This window comes from Podarcis cretensis (genome assembly GCF_951804945.1).
Source record: "Podarcis cretensis genome assembly, chromosome: 13".
Classification (NCBI taxonomy): domain Eukaryota; kingdom Metazoa; phylum Chordata; class Lepidosauria; order Squamata; family Lacertidae; genus Podarcis; species Podarcis cretensis.
This window is the reverse complement of record NC_137182.1, coordinates 34,652,935-34,675,557: the sequence shown is the minus strand read 5'-3', so window position 1 is coordinate 34,675,557 and position 22,623 is coordinate 34,652,935. Positions and strand designations below refer to the sequence as shown.

The following is a 22,623-nucleotide window of genomic DNA, read 5'->3' as shown; positions in this document are numbered from 1 at the left end:
CCTTTTTTGAAACGATTATGACTGGCCACAGCTATAGCATCTACAATGCTGTCTATGCATTGTCTCACGCTTTGCATGCTATGTCCTCATCTAGAGTCAAACATGGTGCAATGGTGGACAAAGGACAGAAACATCAGAATCAACACTTGTGGCAGGTAAAGTGTCATATCTGTGGTTGTAAGAGCAGGATTTAAATTGCCTAGCCATCTTCCCAAATTCAGTATGGGTTCAAACCCAATGTTAGACAAAAAGATCTCTGCATTGCAACTGATTGGGCTACATGACCCTCATGGTCTCTTTCAGCTCTATGAATCTGTGATTCCTAAAAGCTCCTAATATGGTAAATAGTTCATGGAACCAAAATATACTGGGTGTTGTGTGTTTTTTGTCTATGAAGTTTTAAGACGTGTACAATGTTATTTTTTTATTCATGTGTTATCCCATGTGTGCTTAAAACAGGTCCCCCCATAACAATGAGTTTAGTTTTATTTTAATTTATTGTATTTCTATATCAATTCACTTTACGAAGTAAAAATGCAGACAAATAAATGATATCATGCAGATTTTACATACTAGAAGTATTCATGTAGAGGACAAGTAATCTAAAACTGTAGAACATATATAGTAAAAACCATTGCTGGCTCCACCAAATATGAGTTGAATTTACTTTTAGCTTAATTTACTCTCTCTCTGTAGGTGTGTCTTTGTGTATACTGTACACACCCACGCCCGCCCGCCCACCCACCCACAATCAATCACTCCACACATCCAGCACAAAATACACATGAAAATGTATGCAATGCAGGGAAGGGAATGGCAAAAGAAAGGAATTTTCAGTCATCTAAGGCAAATATACAGTGGTGCCCCGCAAGACGAACGCCTCGCAAGACGGAAAATCCTCTAGACGAAAGGGTTTTCTGTTTTGGAGGCGCTTCGCAAAACGAATTTCCCTATGGGCTTGCTTCGCAAGAAGAAATGTCTTGCGAGTTTTTCCAACTTTTTTTTCCTCCCCCCCCTTTTCTAAGCTGCTAAGCCGCTTATCAGCTGATCCGCTAAGCCGCTAAGCCGCTAAAAGCCGCTAAAAGCCGCTAAAAGCCGCTAAGCCGCTAACAGCGCTAATCCGCTAAGCCGTCAATGGGCTTGCTTCGCAAGACGAAAAAACCGCTAGACGAAGAGAATCGCGGAACGGATTCTTTTCGTCTTGCGAGGCACCACTGTACCTCATTCTTCACTTATTTTCTAACTTCACCTTTTTCTCTTCACTTCAGCTCCATCATTTTCTGAAAGGTGTATTTTTTAACAACAGTGCTGGGGATAGTGTCTCCTTTGACCAGGATGGGCAATTGGCAGCTGGATTTGATATTATTAATTGGATTTTTTCCTCCAACCAGTCCTTTAGTAAATTGAAAGTTGGGAGGGTGGATCCACAGGCTCCTCCAGATCAAGTGTTCACCATCAACAAGGATATCATAACATGGCACAGGGGCTTTAACCAGGTACGGTTGATTGTCAATGACTTGAGAAGCACACTGCATACTCAGTTTTGAAGAAAGATTTCCCTAACAATAGATGTTCGGAATACCACTGGTTTAAAATAATTGAAATGAGCTTAGATTAGCCCAGCAGCAATATAGTAACTCCTGACTACCAAGGATTCTCATTACAGTACTGCAACTTCCCCATCTTTTATCAGCTTCGGTTTCTTCACTAACCTTATTTACAGCAAGTGCATAATTTATCTGGTGACTTGATATCAACAGCATAGTTTTCAGTGTAGCAGGGAACTCTTAGGAACTATACAACTACACCTTTCATGTGATAAGGATCCATATTTCTATAACCAAGGGTATTCAGAGCAAATACAGGCCAAAGTGCCTGTTGCACCTCACAGTGGAAAGAGTTGAAAATGAAACTAGTTGGATGTATCTTTTACTCCCATTATCCTACCTGTCCAGATGAGGAGCATTCAGGATTTCAACATTTCACTGCTGGGTGGGTTGAAGCCAGATAATAGCAGCCTTCATGACAGCTATATAACATGTGGCAGGTCCCCCACATTTTGAGAATTCATAGTTCATTTTCCTTCTGATTATTTTATCCCTTTTTATATTTGGAACATCAGGCCCAGCCTCTTTCTCTATGTACTGAGAGCTGCCATCCTGGTACTAGCAAGAAAGTGAAAGAAGGGGAGCCATTTTGCTGCTATGATTGCATCCCATGTCCAGAGGGAAAGATTTCAGACCAGCTGGGTAAGAAATAGCATGCAGAACCTTATCACAGAGATGTGCCTGGCTGCCTTCTCTCCAATTAGATTCTTAGAAGCTTGGGTAGTTTCTAGAGCACCAGTGAGCAATAATGGATGAAATATTCATAAATCCTGCAATTTTAATATGCAGTTCTCAACCAGTTATATGACCATTGTATTACAATTTATTTGGATTTGCATTTGAAGATAAAAGAACTGTTAAACAGTATTATTCCCTGAGCCTTAAAAAGCTTGTGTCTCTACACACATGAATACACTCCTCTGATGGACAAGGTATGGAGCTTGAGGGTGCTCTTGGACTCATCAATGCCTGGAGAAGTACAGGTAGTGACGGTGGCCAAGAGTGATTTGTTGCAAGCTCTGACTGGAATGCAAGTAGCAGGTCAAATAATTTCCATGCCAATACACTTAACATGGAACTGGAGAGGATGCAAAATGTGACTAGAAAACACCACTAAGTTTCCAGGTCCACACAATGCAATATTCACATGGCTATTTTGCTTAGCGAATAAAACACTACCGGGTTGCTGCCACCAGAGCTAGATGTGGAACCCCATCACATGACTATTTTGAAGACATTTTAGAAAGTTCATGTAGTTTAGAAGGGTAATTGTGGAGAAAGATACACTGGCCACGTCTCCCCTTGATTCAACAAGCTGGTTTGGGCCATTAAAAAGCCTACATTGGATTTGGCTAGTGGGCAGGATTGTTTTCTCAACTACCTCCTTATGTGACAACAAGGACATGGGTGGTGATGTGGTCTAAGCCACTTAGCCTCTTGGGCTTGCTGATTGTAATGTCGTCAGTACGAATCTACACAACAGGGTGTGCTCCTTTTGCTCTATCCCAGCTTCTGCCAACGTACCAGTTCGAAAGCATACCAGTGTGAGTAGATAAAATTTGCAGTGTCCCAAGCACAGCGGAATGATGAGGAGTACGTGCCACATACTCTATATTACTTTATTTACACTTCAAAGCTGGTAGATTACAGAAAAACATCTTGCCTCTGCCGGAGCAGAGAAAGCATCCTCTCTCCTCTAAAGCACGGAGAGAACAGAGAAAAACAGGAAACCAGTGTACGTCACATCCAGTCTCCTTTCCCGTGAGAAACTCCAACAGCACAGACTGTGGAATGTAAACACCTGTCTCGTGACAAGCACTTCGCTGCACAGTGAAGAGAGCAGAAACCAACATCCTCCCCCTTTCTGTGAACATCACTGGGCAGCGTGTTTGTACAATATCAGTACAAACCCAACTTCTGCACATAGGTACAGTGTTGATCCCTTGATACAATCTTGGACAATACATCAGCAGGAATTTCATTACCTGGCATATAGGACACCGTTACGAGTCCCTTCTGAATACGTTCCCTAGCATGTTGCACCTTCAATTGCAAGTGCTTCGTGCTTTGCTTACAACCTTCAGAATTCAGCAAAGCCAAACATGCTTTGTTGTCGTGGTAAACCTGGATTGGACATTTGACAGGAATTTTCATGTCTTTGCACAATTGTAACAACCATTCACAATCTTTGAGTGAATAAGACAGTGCATTCAGTTCAGCTTCACAAGTACTTAAGCTAACTGTTGTTTGCTTCTTGCATGACCAATCAAATAGACCCTGATTGTACATATAGCAAACTCCAGACGTGCTTTTCCTGTCTGTAGTGTCACTTCCAAAACTTGCATCTGCAAATATCTCAAGACCACCAGACTTCTGATTGTTAAATCTCAGTCTGTAATGCATAGTGCCTTTCAAATAGCGCGCTATGCGTTTCAGAGCTTTCCAATCCTTAACAGTAGGATTGTTGACTTGTCTGCTTAGCAAATTACAGCTAACAGCAATGTCTGGTCTTGAACATCTGGCAATAAAGTTTAGCTTGCCTAGCACACTTCTGTACAGTGTAGTGTCAGAAAATGCTTCGTCAGTGTCATCTACCTGATAACCTGTTATCACCGGTGTGTCTACAGGGTTAGCATCCATCAGGTTTAGTCTGCTTAACACATCAGCAATTTTCCGTGACTGGTGTACTAGAATGTTACCATCTTGATCTCTCTCTATTTCAAGAGATAGGTAGTTGTTTACCTCACCAAGATCTTTCATGTCAAAGTGTTCTTTCAGTTGAGCTAGGGCGTTATTGTACATTGTGACATCATCCCAAAAGAATAAAAGATCATCAACATAAAACAAACAATACAGTTTCTTTTGCCCCTCCTCTTTGACAAATACACATGGATCAGCTTTCCCTTGCTTAAAACCTAGAGAAAACAATACCTCAGTGAGTTTTGTGTGCCAACACCGTGCAGTTTGTTTGAGACCATAAAGGGACTTCTTCAGAGCACAAACATATCCTGTTTTACCTGTACGCCATCAGGTGGAAGCATATAAAGTGATTCATCTAGAGATCCGTACAGAAAAGCTGTATTCACATCATGGTGACTAATGTGTAGATTCTCCTCTGCAGCTAGCTTGAGCATAAGCCTAATGCTCTCATACCTTACGGTGCGTGAGTAGGTCTCGTGATAGTCTTCACCTGGTACCTGTGCAAAACCTCTGGCTACCAATCTGGCTTTGTGTCTGACTATCTTGCCATTTTGATCAGTCTTCGCTTTGAAGACCCATTTGCTTCCAAGCAGTTTCATTCCTGGAACTACTGGAACTAGTTCCCATGTTTTGTTCCTTTCCGAGGAATCAAGCTCAGCCTTCATGGCATTTAACCATGGCTCAGCTTCCTTTGAATCCAAATCCTGGATTTCTTGGAAACTTGAAGGTTCAAATACCTTCTTGGAGCTTTTAACAGCTGTTACTGCTATCTTGGCAAACTCATCAGCAAATCTCTTTGGAGGTCTACCTTTTGTGGCTCTTTGTGACCTGCGAATTAGCCTTAGGTCTTCAACACTCTCCTCTTCCTTCTTAGGAGAAAAGTGACCTATTGTGAACAATGGTTCTTCCAATTCCTGATCAGAGCTTTCAGAGGGTTGCATAGAGGCTTTCGCACTCTTGAAATCCTCTGAATCACCTGATTCAGTTTCAGACTCAGAATCAGAACCTTCATCAGTGGGTGTGGGTTGTTGCGGTTGCTTTTGACCATCCTCAGTCTCATCACTTACATCAGGATAACATTGGAAAATTCCCACATTCTCCCCCCACTTGGCATTGTACTCAACACTTCTTGTGAGCTTAATTGTCTTTGAGTCAGTCATCATTATTCTGTAAGACCCTTTCTGATAACCTAGAAAGATACCATGCAAACCACACTTGTCTAACTTGGAGCTTTGTGGTGAGTGAACCCACATGTCAGAACCAAAAATTTTCATGTGTTTGATGTATGGCTTTTTGCCAAACATCTTCTCATAGGGGGTACAACCAATCGCTGAAGACAACCTGCGATTATAACTGTAAACGAAACACGAGAGAGCTTCGGCCCAATAACTCTCTGGAAGATTTGCATCATGCAGCAAGGTTTTTAACCCTTGAAGCAATGTTTGATTTGCCCTCTCGCAAAGCCCATTCTGCCATGGCGAGCGAGGACTAGACAAATCGTGCTGAATTCCTTTCTCAGACAGAAAAGCTTCAAACTGCTGAGAAGTGAATTCCCCCCCCCACGATCAGTGAAAAGAATTTTTATCTTCTTACCATGCACATTTTCCAACCAAGCACAGAATTCCTTGAACCTTGGAAAAGCCTCTGATTTCTGCTTGAGATTATACACATAAACATACCTGGAAAATGCATCAATGAGAACCATGAAGTACCTGTTTCCACCCAAAGAGGGCGCTAGTGGTCCAACCAAATCAGCATGAACAATTTGGTATGGTTCTGTAGCTTGCCTACTAGACACCTTACCTTTCGCAGCCATTTTCACCTTGTTTGCTGCGCATGCCTTGCACTTCATGTGGTACCTGCAGGGTTTAATAGTCATACCTTCAACCAAGGCAGGCATTTTAGATACTGCCTCAAAATTCAAATGACCAAATTTTCGGAGAAAATCATGAATACATTCTGCATGCAAACTTTTGTTAGAACCTGCAATGCAACAAGTGTCATCCTGCACATCATCATCAAAATACAAAACATACAAACGATCAACATATTCAGCATGCAATACATAATCATTTTTCTTTGTGATGATGCACCTTTTGTTCTTAAAGGAAACGTCAATTTTCCGCTCATTCAGCTGTCCAACGCTGAGCAGATTATGTTTGGCATCTGGTACATAAAGTACATCCTTTATCGATAAGTCCAAACTGTGAAGAACAACAGTTCTGTAGCCTTTACTGGGGATTGTGTGGTCATCCGCCTGGTGAATTGCACCTTCCTGCGGTGTAAAAGACACGAACAGTCGCTTATCGTTGCACATGTGGTGCGTTGCAGCCGAATCAACAACGAAGAAAGATCTAGACGTCTTCTGGACCTTTGCAACCTCTGGAGTGAAGCGTGAGACCATTGCCTTGTGCTGCGTTGTCCTGGACACCGGACCTTTGCCTTTGCCTCGGCCTTTTCCACGCGATGAGCTTTCGCTGCGCTGCTCTGTCTTGGCCCTGGGATATCTGCATTCCCTCTTCATATGGCCTAGACGTCCACACAAGTAGCATTTCACTGCCTTCAAAGCTTTGGCGCCATCTGGTGGTTCCACTGCACTCTGGGATGACGTCTGTGAAGACTCCCCCTTACCCATGCAGCTATCACCCTGGCGGTCTGCTTTTTTCTGAATCATGGCAGTATCACAAGCTACTCTGAGCTGAGCATGTGGCTGATTGGCATCAGATTCCCCATTTGCATCAGCCAGCCTTCTGCAGCTAGCCATCATGACTCTGGCATTAGCCTTCTGCAGCATTAAATAAGCTGCGTCACTGTGCAGCTGTAGCTGCTGCATTCCAAAAGCAAGTTCAGAAGTACTTTCGATTTCCAACCTCTGCCTGTGAGCCTGTGCCACTCTGCTTAACTGCAGCTGCTTCAAACCTCTTTCCAAAGGCAATTTTAAAAGCTACTTTTGGTTTCCCCCAGCATAGGAGCTTGTTCCTTTGAGCCTTTGCCTGTGCCCGGCAAAATGGCCTTAAAAGTTCAAAGTCCAGCCATAAAGCCATTAATTAGGAGCTGGCAGGCTGCCCGGAGCATGAGCAACATACCTCTCATCAATCATCCTGACGCGCAGAGATATCGTCCGATCCATCCCTCTGCTTTCCTTTGCATTCTTTGCCGGCACTCCGAAGTCCATCCGTCACTTTGACTGCATTGTTCTGGGCCGATAACCAGGAATGTTGAAATTGCAGTAGCCCGTGCATAGCGGAATGATGAGGAGTACGTGCCACATACTCTATATTACTTTATTTACACTTCAAAGCTGGTAGATTACAGAAAAACATCTTGCCTCTGCCGGAGCAGGGAAAGCATCCTCTCTCCTCTAAAGCATGGAGAGAACAGAGAAAAACAAGAAACCAGTGTACGTCACATCCAGTCTCCTTTCCCGTGAGAAACTCCAACAGCACAGACTGTGGAATGTAAACACCTGTCTCGTGACAAGCACTTCGCTGCACAGTGAAGAGAGCAGAAACCAACAAAATAGGTACCGCTGTGATGCTGGCCACATGACCCAGATAGCTGTTGGCAGACAAACGCTGGCTCCCTCAGCCTGAAAGTGGAGATGAGTGGCACACCCCATAGTCAAGTTCAACTGGACTTAACCATCCAGTGGTCCTTACCTTTACCCTTTACCTTTTACCTTCCCTTCCCTTCCCTTACATGACAAGTTTGACAAGTGGGGGAGGGGGGAATACATCACTCGGTCAATGCTATCACAATGTTTTCAGATGACCCAATTTTCCAGGATGGATTATTAGCTAATCCTCATTACAAAGTAGAGCACATGAAAGTCCAAATTATCAGCTCTGCACGAGACTGATTAGCACTGCTTACAAATTCTCATTGACCCAGCCTCATCTTTACCTGATTTATCTCAGATGTAGGGCAGGTAATAGATCATAGAATCATGCAGTTGGAAGGGGCCATGAGCATCATCTAGTCCAACCTCCTGCAATGCAGGAATCTTTCACACAATGTGGGGCTTGAACCCATGGCCACAGTGAAAGTCCTGTGAACTAAACACAGAGGTCTGGTGAGCCAAGATGACCATGGGCCAGAGGTTCCCTACCCATGCTATAGATGAACTTGATCTCAATTCTATCGGAAAGAATTTAGCTCATATACAGTTAAGAACAGTGGGAAGAACATTGTATGTCATTGTGCTTTCTGATATTTTTACTTTTTGAGATGAAGACTATATCTTTTCTTTCTCAGATATGAATGACTGCCATAAATGCACAGAGGGAAATTATCCAAACAGAAATCAGAATTCATGCATTGTCAAGCATATAAGCTTTCTGTCTTACAAGGAACCTTTGGGGCTTACTTTAGCCTCTCTTGCTTTTTGCTTTTCTTTGACTGCAGCTTCAGTGCTTGTAATATTTTTGAAACTCCATAATACTCCAATTGTCAAAGCAAACAACCGGGAGCTCACTTATACTCTCCTCATCTCCCTCCTGCTCTGCTTCCTTTGTGTTTTGCTGTTCATTGGACAACCTAATAAGGTGACCTGTCTCATCCGACAAGCTGCTTTTGGCACCATCTTCTCAGTAGCTGTATCTTGTGTTCTGGCGAAAACCACCACAGTAGTTCTGGCTTTCATGGCCACCAAACCAGGATCCAAAATGAGGAAATGGGTGGGGAAAACACTGGCCAATTCTATTGTTTTCTCTTGCTCCCTTATTCAAGCAAGTATTTGTACTTTATGGCTAGCAACATCTCCACCATTCCCAGATGCTGACAGACATTCAATAATGGATGAAATTGTACTAGAGTGTAATGAAGGATCTGTGATTATGTTCTACTGTGTTTTGAGCTACATGGGCTTCCTGGCAATTGTCAGTTTAATTATAGCATTCTTTGCTAGGAAGCTGCCTGGCAGTTTTAATGAGGCCAAGTTTATCACTTTCAGCATGTTGGTCTTTTGCAGTGTTTGGTTGTGCTTTGTGCCAACTTACCTGAGTTCTAATGGAAAATACATGGTAGCTGTGGAGATCTTTTCAATCTTAGCCTCCAGCCTTGGCTTGCTGGTTTGCATCTTTTCCCCCAAATGTTATATAATTGTGCTGAGACCTGAGCTGAACAACAAGGATCAGTTAATCAGAAGGAAATCTGAAGGGGTTTAGTCATGTGTGCATTTTTTTAAATCTGTGTATTATGTGTGCATTTGCAACATTTTGCAAAAAAAATTGCATCTTTACCTTGAGGCCTAAACTGAATAATAATAACTTACATCTAATAGGAAGGAAGTATTGAAGAATGCAAATGTTTGTTCATTGAGTTTTACTTTGCAATCCAGGGAGGAGAGGCTAAAAGCCCTGAGTTTCCACTTAACCGTTGCTTGATACAACTTTCTCAAAGCTGACCTTTGTTTTAATATTCCATTGGAAAACTGAATCAAAATTAAAGGAAAACTGTGATGTAAAAATATTGATGCACACGTGTGTGTGCGCACGCCTGGGCACGCACACACGCACACACGCACGCACATGCACACACTACGGAAATTACCCTCAGGTGGTTTCTAGTGACCAGATAAGGGAAACATGCATTGCCTACTATTAGGCAAAGCGAGGTGGAAGTTTGCCATGTCTCCCTCTCATGCAAGAAGTAAAACCAGTCTTTCAATCTTTCCAGAAAAATCATTTCCAAATCATTCAACTCCCATGTTCAAGGATTTAAATTTCCCCTCTGGCTCTATGGCAAGAACATTTAATTCTAATGTATTTTCCTTGCTTTGGGTCAATCTAAGCCTACATCACAATTTCCTATTCCAACTAGGTACAAAGTCAAAAATTCTGTTAACATACAACAACAAAAATATTTTAATAAGAAATGCTACATAGAATCCCTGCGTTTGACTTGGTGGGTTCCTTAGCCTTTAATTATCATAAAGGTTGTAATTAACTTGGATGTTTGTCTCAAAAAGCAGACACAAAAATACCAAATCACATGGGGCATTCAGTTAACAGTAAAAACAACTGTCAAAAAACCCTCCCTCATGTGAAGGATAATTCCATAAATATATGCTCTATATTTCAGATACAGGTCTAGGGACTAGGGACAGGAGCACATATACCAATAATGTCACTAATATTTGAGTTTAGGGATCTAGATTTCATTATTGATAGAAGACTATCTGAACATTCAGATCAGAGCATTGCAATCATAGAGATGTTCCTGAAAGTCTTATAGATGGAACTGGGAAATCTGCATATATAAAGGAATGATTAGCATATGTAATCAGTATGGTAATACTAGTGACTTTGCTTCTGGTAATGCTTCCTCAAATGGCATGCAAGGCTCACATTCTTAAGTGCAGGTTCCAATATCCACACCATCCTTTCCACAAATATCATCAGGATGGAGACCTTATAATTGGCGCTATTGCTTCTCAGAGCTTCATTGTCTCCAGTTCAATAGACTTCACAGAAGAACCCCTCCCAACACTACATGAAGAGTTTATGTAAGGAATTATAAGTTTATTTTCATTTTCATTTACTTCCTTTTCACCCTTTTTTCAGGGGGAGTATGAAAGTGAGGTAAGATCCAGGACCTTACCTTAATTGTGTACAGCCCCATAGTATCCCTGTTAAAGAATGGGTGTTTGGCACCAGAGAAAGGGCATTTATCCCTTTCTCACATGCCATTTTCTAAATCTGAGCTAACTACCCTTGTAGCATGTGAAGATGCACTATTTGAAAGGGGGGGCAGTGTTCTGAATCTGATTTCTCCATTTTAACTCCTATTAACATTTTAAAAATTAAATTACATTCTGCTCAAGTATTTTGCCCCATACCCTGTAAGAGAAAACCCATAAACAGTTGCATTTGCTGTAAATATCACAACTTTGTAAATGAGTGTAGAAGATCTGAAGAAAAGCAACAAGAGTGGGGAATGAACTCGTGTGGAAGACAAAGAGCATACTCATGCCTTTTACTCATCACTGTTCAACAGCCCAGCTCACTTTCAGCAAATGAAAGCAGCTGCTACCATCTAATTCTTCATGTCAAAGAACTTTATATTAAAGTGTATTAGTTCCTCCATCCAGTTTTATTACATTTTCTTCAGAGGCAGATTTAGGGGAGTGAATGGGGTGCAGGAGGCAGTGTACATGGCCCTTCACCCAAATTTCTGGGTGCCCAGCCCCTTCATGGGGAATTTTGTGGGTGCTTGGGCACCCAGGGAGTGCAGTCAGGGAGATGGCACCTGTACCTATCTGTTTTAGGGAAATTCAATAAAAAGAATTAAATAATAATACATTGGGTGATGAATGCTGCTAGTAGAATAGATCTCAACTGCAAAGACTAGATATGTGTGAAATAGGTTAATTTCTTGCAGTCTACTCTAAATGGTATTTTGCGAAGTATCTATACCACACCGCATCTTTTGACGAAGATCATTGATACAATCATCTGCTCAATATTCTGATATATCACTTTAGAATAAGATTAATTCAATAAAGGATGTCTATACATGCTGTACGGGACGCAGGTGGCGCTGTGGGTTAAAGCCTCAGCGCCTAGGGCTTGCCGATCGAAAGGTCGGCGGTTCGAATCCCTGCGGCGGGGTGTGCTCCCGCTGCTCGGTCCCAGCGCCTGCCAACCTAGCAGTTCGAAAGCACCTCCGGGTGCAAGTAGATAAATAGGGACCGCTTACCAGCGGGAAGGTAAACGGCGTTTCCGTGTGTGGCTCTGGCTCGCCAGAGCAGCGATGTCACGCTGGCCACATGACCCGGAAGTGTCTCCGGACAGCGCTGGCCCCTGGCCTCTTAAGTGAGATGGGCGCACAACCCCAGAGTCTGTCAAGACTGGCCCGTACGGGCAGGGGTACCTTTACCTTTACCTTTATACATGCTGTAATTGTAAAGAAAGGCAGATTTTAAAGATTGGCATTTTGTCATTGTTGTTATATTTTTGTGATACAAAATTCAGCTGTCTTTTCCTAGCGTAGTACCAAAGAATTACCAGCACATCCTGGCCTTGGCCTTCGCAGTAAAGGAGATAAATGAAAACATTATGATCTTGCCTAATGTCACCTTGGGCTTCCACATTTATGACAGCTATTTCAATGCAAAGTCAACCTACCATGCCACCATGCTACTTACATCCACGCTGGAGAGATTTGTCCCCAATTACATATGTGATGTCAGGAATAATCTAATAGCAGTCATTGGGGGACTGGACTCCCATATCTCCCTTCATGTGGCAAATGTTTTGGATATTTACAAGATTCCACAGGTAAAATGTATGTCTTGTGGTTGTAGTTGTTTTGTTCTAGCAGCACAGAGTGCATGGCAAAGAACAGATAAGGCAAGTCCACACCCCAAGGAACTTCCTGTGCAAAATGGATGTAGAGCAATGGGTTAAATTGTGACATAGTTAGAAAGGGGAATAATATGTGATGAACTCTGTTACTCATACTTTTTCATAGTTGCAGTAAGGACAAGGGAATGTTCAAAAAGCTTCCTGGAAAAGGTGAAATTTGAGGATGAAATTAGAAGAGACAAGAAAGGTTGTTGCATGCAGGAAACCACAAATTGGGGTGAGAGTTTCAGTAAAGAATATTTTTGAATGCCTGCAGGTGATGATGCTCAGAAAATGATGGTCAAAGGAAGAAGCTGCTAAGAGGTCTCCCCCCCCCCACTTCAAACAAAACAAAACAAAATCCTGGGAACTCCAACTACCTGTGTTTGTAGTCTTTTTGTTTGTTTGCTTGTTTCACTTCTTTCTTTCCCCCCCAAGAGAAAATATATTTTTATTTTATTTTTGATTTTGACAAAATAATAATCATAAAGAAATAAGAATAAAAGTGTGCACCCCACCACTGAGACCATTCCATTGTAAATATTCAGTCTCCAAATTATTATAAATTAGTTTGGAGATGGTATTTAACACCAGTCAGATTAAATCAAATAAACAAGGAATATTTGGTGTTATGTTGGAGGGGATGCCAGGAAATTGGAAATTATCTTCACATATAGTGGGGGTGTAAATATGTACAATTTTTCTGGCAAAGGGTGTTTAAGGAAATAACAGAAATCACTGGGTTAAAGCTGGCTGAAAATTCGGAGGTAGCATTATTATCAATTTACAATGGGGTGGAAGGTTTGCAGGCTACAAAGGACTTGCTCACAACTGTAAAGACTATCCATATAAAGCTATGGAATTTCTTTGGATACCTGAGACTTTTACAGAAATGTTATTATCTCCTTTTCAATCTCTACTCTTCATTTATCTTTAGCTAATATATAGCCCTGCTCCAGTGATGAATGATAAAACTCCAGGCCTTCCATTCTACCAGATGATCCCAAAGGAAGTCATTCAGTATAAGGGGATTCTCTATTTACTTTTGTATTTTGGGTGGAAGTGGATTGGACTCATTGTTATGGATACCTCAGATGGAGAAAGGTTTGTGCAAACTGTGGTTCCAATGTTTTCCCAGAATGAGATCTGTTTTGCTTTTATAGAAAGAATTCCAACATTGACTTTTGTCACAGACATTAAATATGTGATGGAAGATGGTGCAAAAATACACGATAAAATGATGGGCAGCAAAGCCAATGTCATAGTGGCCTATGGAGAATCTTACTCCATGGCTTTTTTCAGATATCTTCCATATCTATCACAGCAAGAAAGCATGGCAAATAAACCAAAAGTGTGGATAGCAACAGCCCAGGTGGAACATACTGCATTTGTTATTCAAAGGACTTGGGATGATGAACTATTCTATGGTGCTCTTGCCTTCAAAATTCACTCCAGTGAACTCCCACTGTTTCACCAGTTTGTTCAGAGCACAAACCCATCCAGCACCACAGGAGATGGTTTCATAAGGGACTTTTGGCAAAATGCCTTTGGCTGTGTATTTCCAAATCAAGCTCTGGATGAACAGAAGGAGAATATCTGCACTGGGAAGGAGAAACTGGAAAGTCTTCCTGATTCTTTTTTTGGGATCAGCATGACTGGTCACAGCTACAGCATCTACAATGCTGTCTATGTTGTGGCCCATGCTTTACATAAAATGTCATCATCTGTACACAGATCAGTGATGAAGGAAGGTGGACAGACCCTTCACAGCCAACTGCCATGGCAGGTAATGAACTTAACATTGTCAGATAAAACACAATATTATGGAGATGTAGTAGTTCACGAACTGTGACTAAATGTTTGCTGGTTTCCCCCCGTGGTCTCCATTTCATCTTCATTCCAGAAATAAATTTGTATTATTTTCCTTCCTTGAAATGACAAACAAATTAATTAATTAATTTTTATGGTGGTTGGCTGCTCAAATATGTCTTAGAAAAATTAAACTTCATTGGAAAATACTCTTTCCTATGAGGTTTCCCTACTGAGGTAGAGGTAAAGTAATTGTGCACATTTGTGTGCCTGTGGAACGAATATCTGTGGTATTTGGCATTAACTTTAAGATTAAGAATTGGCCTTTTCTCCTTCCATTTAACACACTCCCACCCCCCAAAATAGCAACAGACTCATAAACATGCAAGCATCATAAGGCATTTATACAAATCTAGAATGTGGCCAAACTTGGAATACTCTATACTCAAATTTGCTTCCAGAAGAAGTAGTGATTGATGTTCTTCTAACTGTAGGTCCATTATTCCCTGAGAAGTGTCTCATTTAACAACAGTGCTGGGGAAAAGGTTTCGTTTGACCAGAATGGACAGCTAGTAGCTGGATTTGATGTTATCAATTGGGTTAGTTCCTCAAACCAGTCTATAGTGAAAGTTGGGAGGATAGATCCCGAGGCTCCTCCAGACGAAGTGTTTACCATCAACAAAGATGCCATAACATGGCACAGCTGGTTTAACCAGGTAAAAGGCATCCGTCAGCAATTTGTTAGCTTTTCTTTGATACCTTTGTAAGTGCTAAGTCACCATCATGTTGTCTAAAATTTATTTTAAACATGAGCAAAAGAAATATATATGTATAGAAACATACAGCAACTGACCATCTGAAATAGAATTTTATTGATTTTGTATATGTGATGAGCCTGTTATAGTGTTCCAGGACTGGTACAATATTGTGGGATGAAGCCATAACATAATCAACCACATGTAGTTTTCATATCAAAAGGCTTTCTCTCTCTTATTTATGATTAGGCCCAGCCTCTTTCTGTCTGTACTGAGAGTTGCCATCCTGGTTCTAGCAAGAAAGTGAAGGAGGGGGAGCCATTTTGCTGCTACGATTGCATCCCATGTCCAGAAGGGAAGATTTCGGACCATGAGGGTAAGATTGGGTACAAAATTTGAATGCAATCCAGGAAAGCTTAAAGACCTAATTTATTTTCTACTATTTGGAATGGATGTGAACTAGACAAAAAATAAATATGATCTGTACATTTTTGTGGAATCATACATCCCACCAAATAGTCAAATAGGTGTTCTGCCTGGATACTTGAATGCAAACAAATTTATAAAGGTGGGTGCATGTTTGTTTTCCCCTCGGAAACTTCACCAGTAAACCTCCTCCACTCTTGACCTTTGTGTGATCAACAGTAAGCTCTAAAAGTGGTTTCTGAATACATGCTTCAAAACCATGCTTAAAAACTGGAACCCTCATAAAGTAGCATTCATTTTCATGAGGATACTTGAAACATAGGAGCCAACTCCAGGGCACTCTGGGAGCTTGGGCACCCACAATAATAAAATTGTGGGGCCAGACATCCACAAAGACAATGAGAAAAGCGGGAAGCAGCAGCAGTGCTTTCTTTGGGAGAGAAGCATTTCAGTTCCACCCTCCACAAGCAGCATCTCTGAGTCCAAGCTCCTTCCTTTGGAAAAGGATGCCTCGCTGTCTGCAGAGAGGAGGAGGAAGAAGAGTTGGAGCCCCTGACCACCAAAATGCAGATCTCAGATAGTTATCATGTGGTCATTTTTCTTATCCACACCCTGGGCTCAGAAGCAACAGGCTCCCTGTGCTTGGATACAATAGTGGTTTGAGTGTGGCCTTTTCTTTTGACACATTTCACACATGCTCAGAGGTGCCTGTAACTTATGCTATTGACATTTTGGTGAGACTGATAGTATTAACTGAGAGTGTGGATATAAATAATAACAACATTATGAACTCCATTATGAACTTTGAAAGAGCTGTGTGTGTGGGTTTGTGTGTGTGTCACATATGATAGTTGGGAGATTTGTGACATTTATCCAAGACTGCTAGCAAATATTTTCTTTTTCAGATATGAATTATTGTTACCAATGCACCGATGAAAATTACCCAAATGAAAACAGAGATTTATGCATTCCCAAGGAAGTAAGCTATTTGACTTTTCAGGAACCATTGGGGCTCACTTTAGCCTGTTTGTCTCTTTCATTTTGTTTGATCACAATTCTCATGCTAGGGACCTTTATGAAGCACCATGACACCCCTATTGTCAAAGCTAACAACCGGGACCTCACCTACACCCTCCTTTCCTCCCTGTTGATCTGCTTCCTTTGTGCTTTGCTATTCATTGGCCAACCTCAGAAGGTGACATGTCTCCTCCGGCAAACTGCTTTTGGCATTATCTTCTCAGTGGCTGTTTCTTCTGTACTGGCAAAGACCATCATGGTGTTTCTGGCTTTCATGGCCACAAAACCAGGATCCAGGATGAGGAAATGGGTGGGGAAAAAACAAGCATATTTCATTGTTGTTTCCTGCTCACTTGTTCAAATGGGCATTTGTACTGTGTGGCTGGTGATATCTCCTCCATTCCCAGATGTTGATACGCAGTCAGTGACTAAAGAAATTATACTAGAATGTAATGAGGGTTCTGCTATGATGTTTTATTATGTTCTGAGTTACATGGGCCTGCTAGCTATTGTCAGTTTCACTGTGGCTTTCCTTGCCAGGAAGTTACCTGACAGTTTCAATGAAGCCAAGTTTATCACTTTTAGCATGTTGGTCTTTTGCAGTGTTTGGCTCTCTTTTGTTCCAACCTACTTGAGCACCAAAGGGAAATACATGGTAGCCGTGGAGATCTTTTCTATCCTAGCTTCCAGCTTTGGGTTGCTGGGCTGCATCTTTTTTCCAAAATGGTACATTATTTTATTGAGGCCTGAGCTGAATAACAAAGAAATGCTAATTAGAAGAAAGTGTTGAAAAATTTATCAGTCTGTATCTTTGATTCAGTGGTGTTTGTGCATTCATGAAACATTTGCTTTATGAACAAAGAACATGTGCGTGTATCAAACTCTTTAGTTTCAAATTGGATTAGCATTTTTTCTGCAGTTCCATAAACAACAAGCCCACCTAAAAGCAACATTGTTTAGTCCACATTTTACCAGCTTCTCTGCAAGGATATCACGGGAGAAGTTTGTCAAAAGCCTTACTGAAATCAAGATGCTCTACATCCAAATCATTTCCCAGATCAATCAAGACTGTAACTCTTTCACAAAGTTGGAAGGAAGGAAGGAAGGAAGGAAGGAAGGAAGGAAGGAAGGAAGGAGAAAAAGAAAGAATTGCCTGGCCTGACTTGTTCTTGTAAAATCTATGCTGGTTCTTAGTAATTACAGCATCCTTTCCTAATTGCTCAGAGACCAGCTGTTTAATTATCTGTCCTAGGACCAGATCTGTTCTAGAATAAATCTGTCAGTGTTGATTTCTCTCAGTTTCTTGGTTCTCCATTCTTAAATTCAGTTTTCTTTCTTCCCTTTTTTAATATAGTAGATTTTATATAAAAAGGGGGGGGGGCTGGATTTTATATTATCAACTGGATCCCCCTCCCCCTACAAAAACCCCCAATCCTTTCAGAGAGTGGAATTTTGCAGGACTGATCCCAAGGCTTCTCCAGGTCAAGCTTTTATGTTCAATAAGATTGCCATAGCACAGCACAGCTGATTTGGTCAAACTGTCAGCAGTTTGAGTCCTAAGGTCTGATCCTTGAGTTCAGATTGAGTCACTGTCCTGATGTCCAAAATTAAATTCTTTATATTCCTTTAATTTTTTTGCTATATATAAAAACCTACAGTAAAATCACACATACATCCTGAAAATTTAAAATCGGTATTGAACCATGTGTAGTCACAATATGTGACATTAAGTATGCTGTCACAATGAACCACATAATTCTGATAATAATGAGCAAGAATGTAAATGAGCTGGTTTTTTCACCAGTAGAAATGGATCTATCAGTTTGTAGAGCTATTTTTTTATTATGGTCCGCTACAAAATTTATTCTATTCTTCAAGGACTATTGAAAATTGACTATTTGGAAGAATGTATTTAAATCTGATGATTCAATACTTTGAAACTATTTTGCTGGGCATCAGCTATATCGTCCTACCATTTATAACACTGACTTGCTTGTATATGATGGTATAGAGTGACATCATCGATTAGGGGCTTGCATGTAGCTTCAAAAAAGGTGCAAAGGTCCAAATCTGAAAGAATCCATGTCCATTTCCCCCAAGGTTGCTATTGTTTCATATGTTGCTCAGGCCCAACCATCCTAGTTCTAGCAAGCAAATAAAGGTGGGGGATATAACCATGGCAGCATTTTGCTACTATGATTGTATCCCATGTCCAGAAGGGAAGATTTCAGACCAAAATGATGAGAAATTTAGCATGAAGAGTAATCATGTTTGATCATTGGATGTAGTCCAGTGACGGATATTGTGGCGTTTGCCTCCTAGGTGGGTCATAAGGAAAGGGTTAAATGAGTGAGATGTGATTGGTCAGTCGGAATGCAAGGGAGGAGTAAAAGTTAGAGTGGGAGATTTTGAAAGTCAGTTGAGGTTTGGGAGTTGAAGAAGGAAGAGGGAGGATTAGGTGTGGGTTGGTGGAGTTGTATTGTGAGAGAGTGAGAGGAATTGTCAGGTGGAGTCAGATAGATAGTTGGGAATAATCAGTTTGAAGTTGTTAGGAACTAAGAGTTAAGAAACTGACAAGAAAAAATAACTGAAACCATTAGCTTGTTCCTGCATTTAAAAATAAACTTATTTGTTAATGTTAACAATTGTCTGGACTCCATGTGTCCCTGTGAGAAGCGGGGTGGTAGCAGCGAGGAAAGCAATCACAGTGGTGGCACAGGGTCAATAGACCATCAAATGTCCAGGGGCCCTGTGTGATCGCCACAGATATCTATACCATAGTTTCTTTACTTTCTTGTTTCAAATGTGGTGAATGAATGAATGAACTTTATTACGGTCACTGACCAGGATAAAAAAAAACCATATAAATAAAATAGCAGTTAGGATTTTATTTTTTTTAACTGATGAATGTTGGAGCAAATAAGGACAAAGAAACAAGCATAGGATAAAACATCTGAATAAAATACAAGATTAAACACAGGTAATGGATGGATAAAATCTGATAATTAAAACAGATAAGAACTAACAAATGTGGTGGAAAATAAATGGCTGGACTGATGTGGGGAGGAAAATCTGCCACATACCCCTTTGGTAAGACATACTGTGAATTGGGCAAATGATTTCAGAGTTGTGGCATCAATTCTCTGGAATGTTATTCTCTTAGAAATGAAGGAACCATGGCAATATGTTTTTAACGTTTGTTTAAAACCTTCATTTTTCTTCTAAGATTTCCCAATTTGGAACATTTCATCCCTGCAGTTTTTAATACTTCTTTGGTTTTATGTTTCAATACTGTTTTAGGATTAACTTTATACTTCAATTTCTGTACACCATTCTGGTATTTATTGAATGCACTGCAGTTTATAAATTTGTTTGCTTATTCCTTCCTTCCTTTATATAATGATAGACCTGTCCAGACACTGCAACCTAATGGTCAAAGAAAGAGACAGACAGAGAGGCTGGCCTAAACTAGGGCCACTTTATTTCAGAATAAAACTCATTAAAAACTCCTGCAGAGGAAAAACAGTACTGGGGCAGGAGAGCACCTGAACAGATGGGCGAGGTATAAATAATAAATTATTATTATTATAAATTATTATTGCAGCCTCTAAGGTGGCCCAAACCCCTGCCTGCAGGAATTGTAGGCATTGCTCTCCAGCCTGCCTCCCATTCCCAGGCCACACCATGAAGGTGTGTAGGAAAGCCTATGCTGCTACACTTCCCAAGGCTTCATAACTTCATGTCAATGAAGCAATTTAGCCTCAAGGGCTATCAAGCTGTATCCTACACCAAAGTCCCAGACTGGGTGCTATGCCCTAATTCCTTAGGCAAGGTTGGGTCGCCCATTGGCTATAGCTATCCAGTTAAGTTCGTTCCCACCCCAAAGTCATCCCCCTTGGCTGATTTTAATTTAAGGTCTAAATACCAGTGACCCAGTTCAATTCCAGCTCATGTGTCTGCCTATTGGGACACAATGTATGCACACAATTTCCCCTTCAAATTGTGTTTCAGAAATTTTTCTTAAATTGTATGAATGGCATTACAATGGATCTTCATGATAGACTGGGGTGGAGAGAGAAAAAAATCTACCCATTTGAGCAAGTGCCATTTTCCTCCAAGGATCATTGAGGGTGGCACGCTTCTGCTTTCAACTATGCATTTGGGGGGGTATTTTTTTCCTAGGAAAAAGAGATGTCTATGTATACAGGGCAAGTTTTGAGGCAAAAATGTCCATGTGACTGTTTGGATGTGACACATTTTTTTTTTTAAGCTGTCCAACTATCTTTGTTTAGGAATTCCACATGGAATCTTCAATTTTACTTGGTTATTACCTTCCCCTTTGATTATATTGAGGACTGTAATTAATTTTGCTGCTTGTCAAAAAATTCATAGGGATGTAATTGCAGCTTCCACTATTACAATTAATAACACAATACCTGAGAGCTACTATAAATATACCTCTTAGTTTTCAGAGACAGGGCTAGGCGTAGGAGCTGGTGTGTATATGACCACTGATTCTTTGTAATTAGGTTTGTAGATTTCAGACCTGGAACAGGGCTATCATGGAGACATTCACGAAAGACTTGTAAATTTGTACTTGTAGTCAGGATGCTGGCATTATTGGTCTGGCTGCTGGTTCTGCTTCCTCACATGACTTGCAAAGCTCACATGGCTAAATGCAGGCTCCAGTACCCACATCAACCACTTCACAAGTATCATCAGAAAGGAGACCTCATCATTGGTGGCATTGCTTCTCAGAGCTTCATCGTCTCCAATTCAATAGCATTCACTGAAGAGCCCCCTCAAGCACTGCCTGAGGAGTTTGCGTAAGGAGTTCAGTACTTTAATTTTTGTTTGCATGGATGCAGTGGCAGACTTTGGACTGTCAAATTTCAGCGGCACCCTGTTCATAAATGAATGAATGAATGAATGAATGAATAAATAAATAAATAAAATCATTAAGTGCTGCCCATCTTTCCAAAGGTGTTACAGCGGAATATTTCAAAGTAGCCAAATTTGGACAATTGTTTTAAGTTATGGGTCTCCAGAATCTATTTTCTAAATCTGAATTGCCTCCCTGAAATGTTATTGTCCTTTCATGTAAACGTACACATACACATCAGGGACACAAAATTTCCTGAAGCTGCCTAGCACAGTGTTGTTCTGCAGTGATTTGTAGATTCCATGGTTACGTATCATTTGACCTGAATCTTTAACGGAAGAATCTCTATTTTATCATGGCCAATGTTGAAACGTCTTATATTTTATTTGTAACACAACTGTATACATGTCTACTCAAAGGTTAGTTTTCTTGAATTGAATAGAGTTATTCCCAGTCAACTGGAGGTAGGATTGTAGCCCTAATATTTTCCGCTGTCCCCTTTACCAGTGCCCAAATCATGCCAAGTAGTTACACACCCTTCTCGGTTATCTTATAACTTTATTTTCACCTGGCTTTCCTTCTCATACTGTTTGAAGCACAGGAAAATAATTGCTTGCTTATTTTTAATGGCCCTGTATCTGTTTGCTTTCTTTGATGTCATAATTTTGTTGAATACTATCACATTGAAAATGCCTTCTTAAGAAACTGAGGGGTAAGTTATAAGTACAAGTAACATATGATTAGAATGTACTTGGAAAGAATATTTATTGCTGAGGATGCATAGAATGACATTTTCTAATGAGTTTGAAGCACATAGATCAGCTTTGGCAAGTACATTACCAAAGAAGTAGCCACAATTTCATGTTTTCACGATATACACTGACTTTGTTAGTTGTTGAATCTTTTAGCAGACATTTCTTTTAGAATAAGTTCCCCAACCCAATAAAAAAAAATATGTATATGGCAATACTTTTATTCAGGATAGAATCAACTTCTGATACTGAGTGTAACTCTAATTTCAGTGTAGTACCAAAAAATTACCAGCAAATCCTGGCTTTGACTTTTGCTGTAAAGGAGATAAA

The 22,623-nt window shown here is 40.7% G+C and overlaps 2 protein-coding genes across 2 annotated transcripts in view; both read left to right on the top strand.

Annotated features, from left to right (window-relative positions):
• LOC307201607 (vomeronasal type-2 receptor 26-like) overlaps window positions 1–22,623 on the top strand; it is a gene marked incomplete at both ends in the record, with an annotated part of 43,870 nt that overhangs the window by 2,490 nt on the left and 18,757 nt on the right. The gene's annotated exons all lie outside the window — the stretch shown is intronic.
• On the top strand, window positions 18–17,449 carry LOC307200445 (vomeronasal type-2 receptor 26-like; the record flags this gene model as incomplete). Its single annotated transcript, XM_079948990.1, has 8 exons — window positions 18–155; window positions 1,269–1,496; window positions 10,871–10,888; window positions 12,281–12,586; window positions 13,590–14,438; window positions 14,956–15,177; window positions 15,466–15,592; window positions 16,548–17,449. The coding sequence occupies 8 exons, from the start codon at window positions 18–20 to the stop codon at window positions 17,447–17,449; spliced, it is 2,790 nt and encodes a 929-aa protein (XP_079805116.1).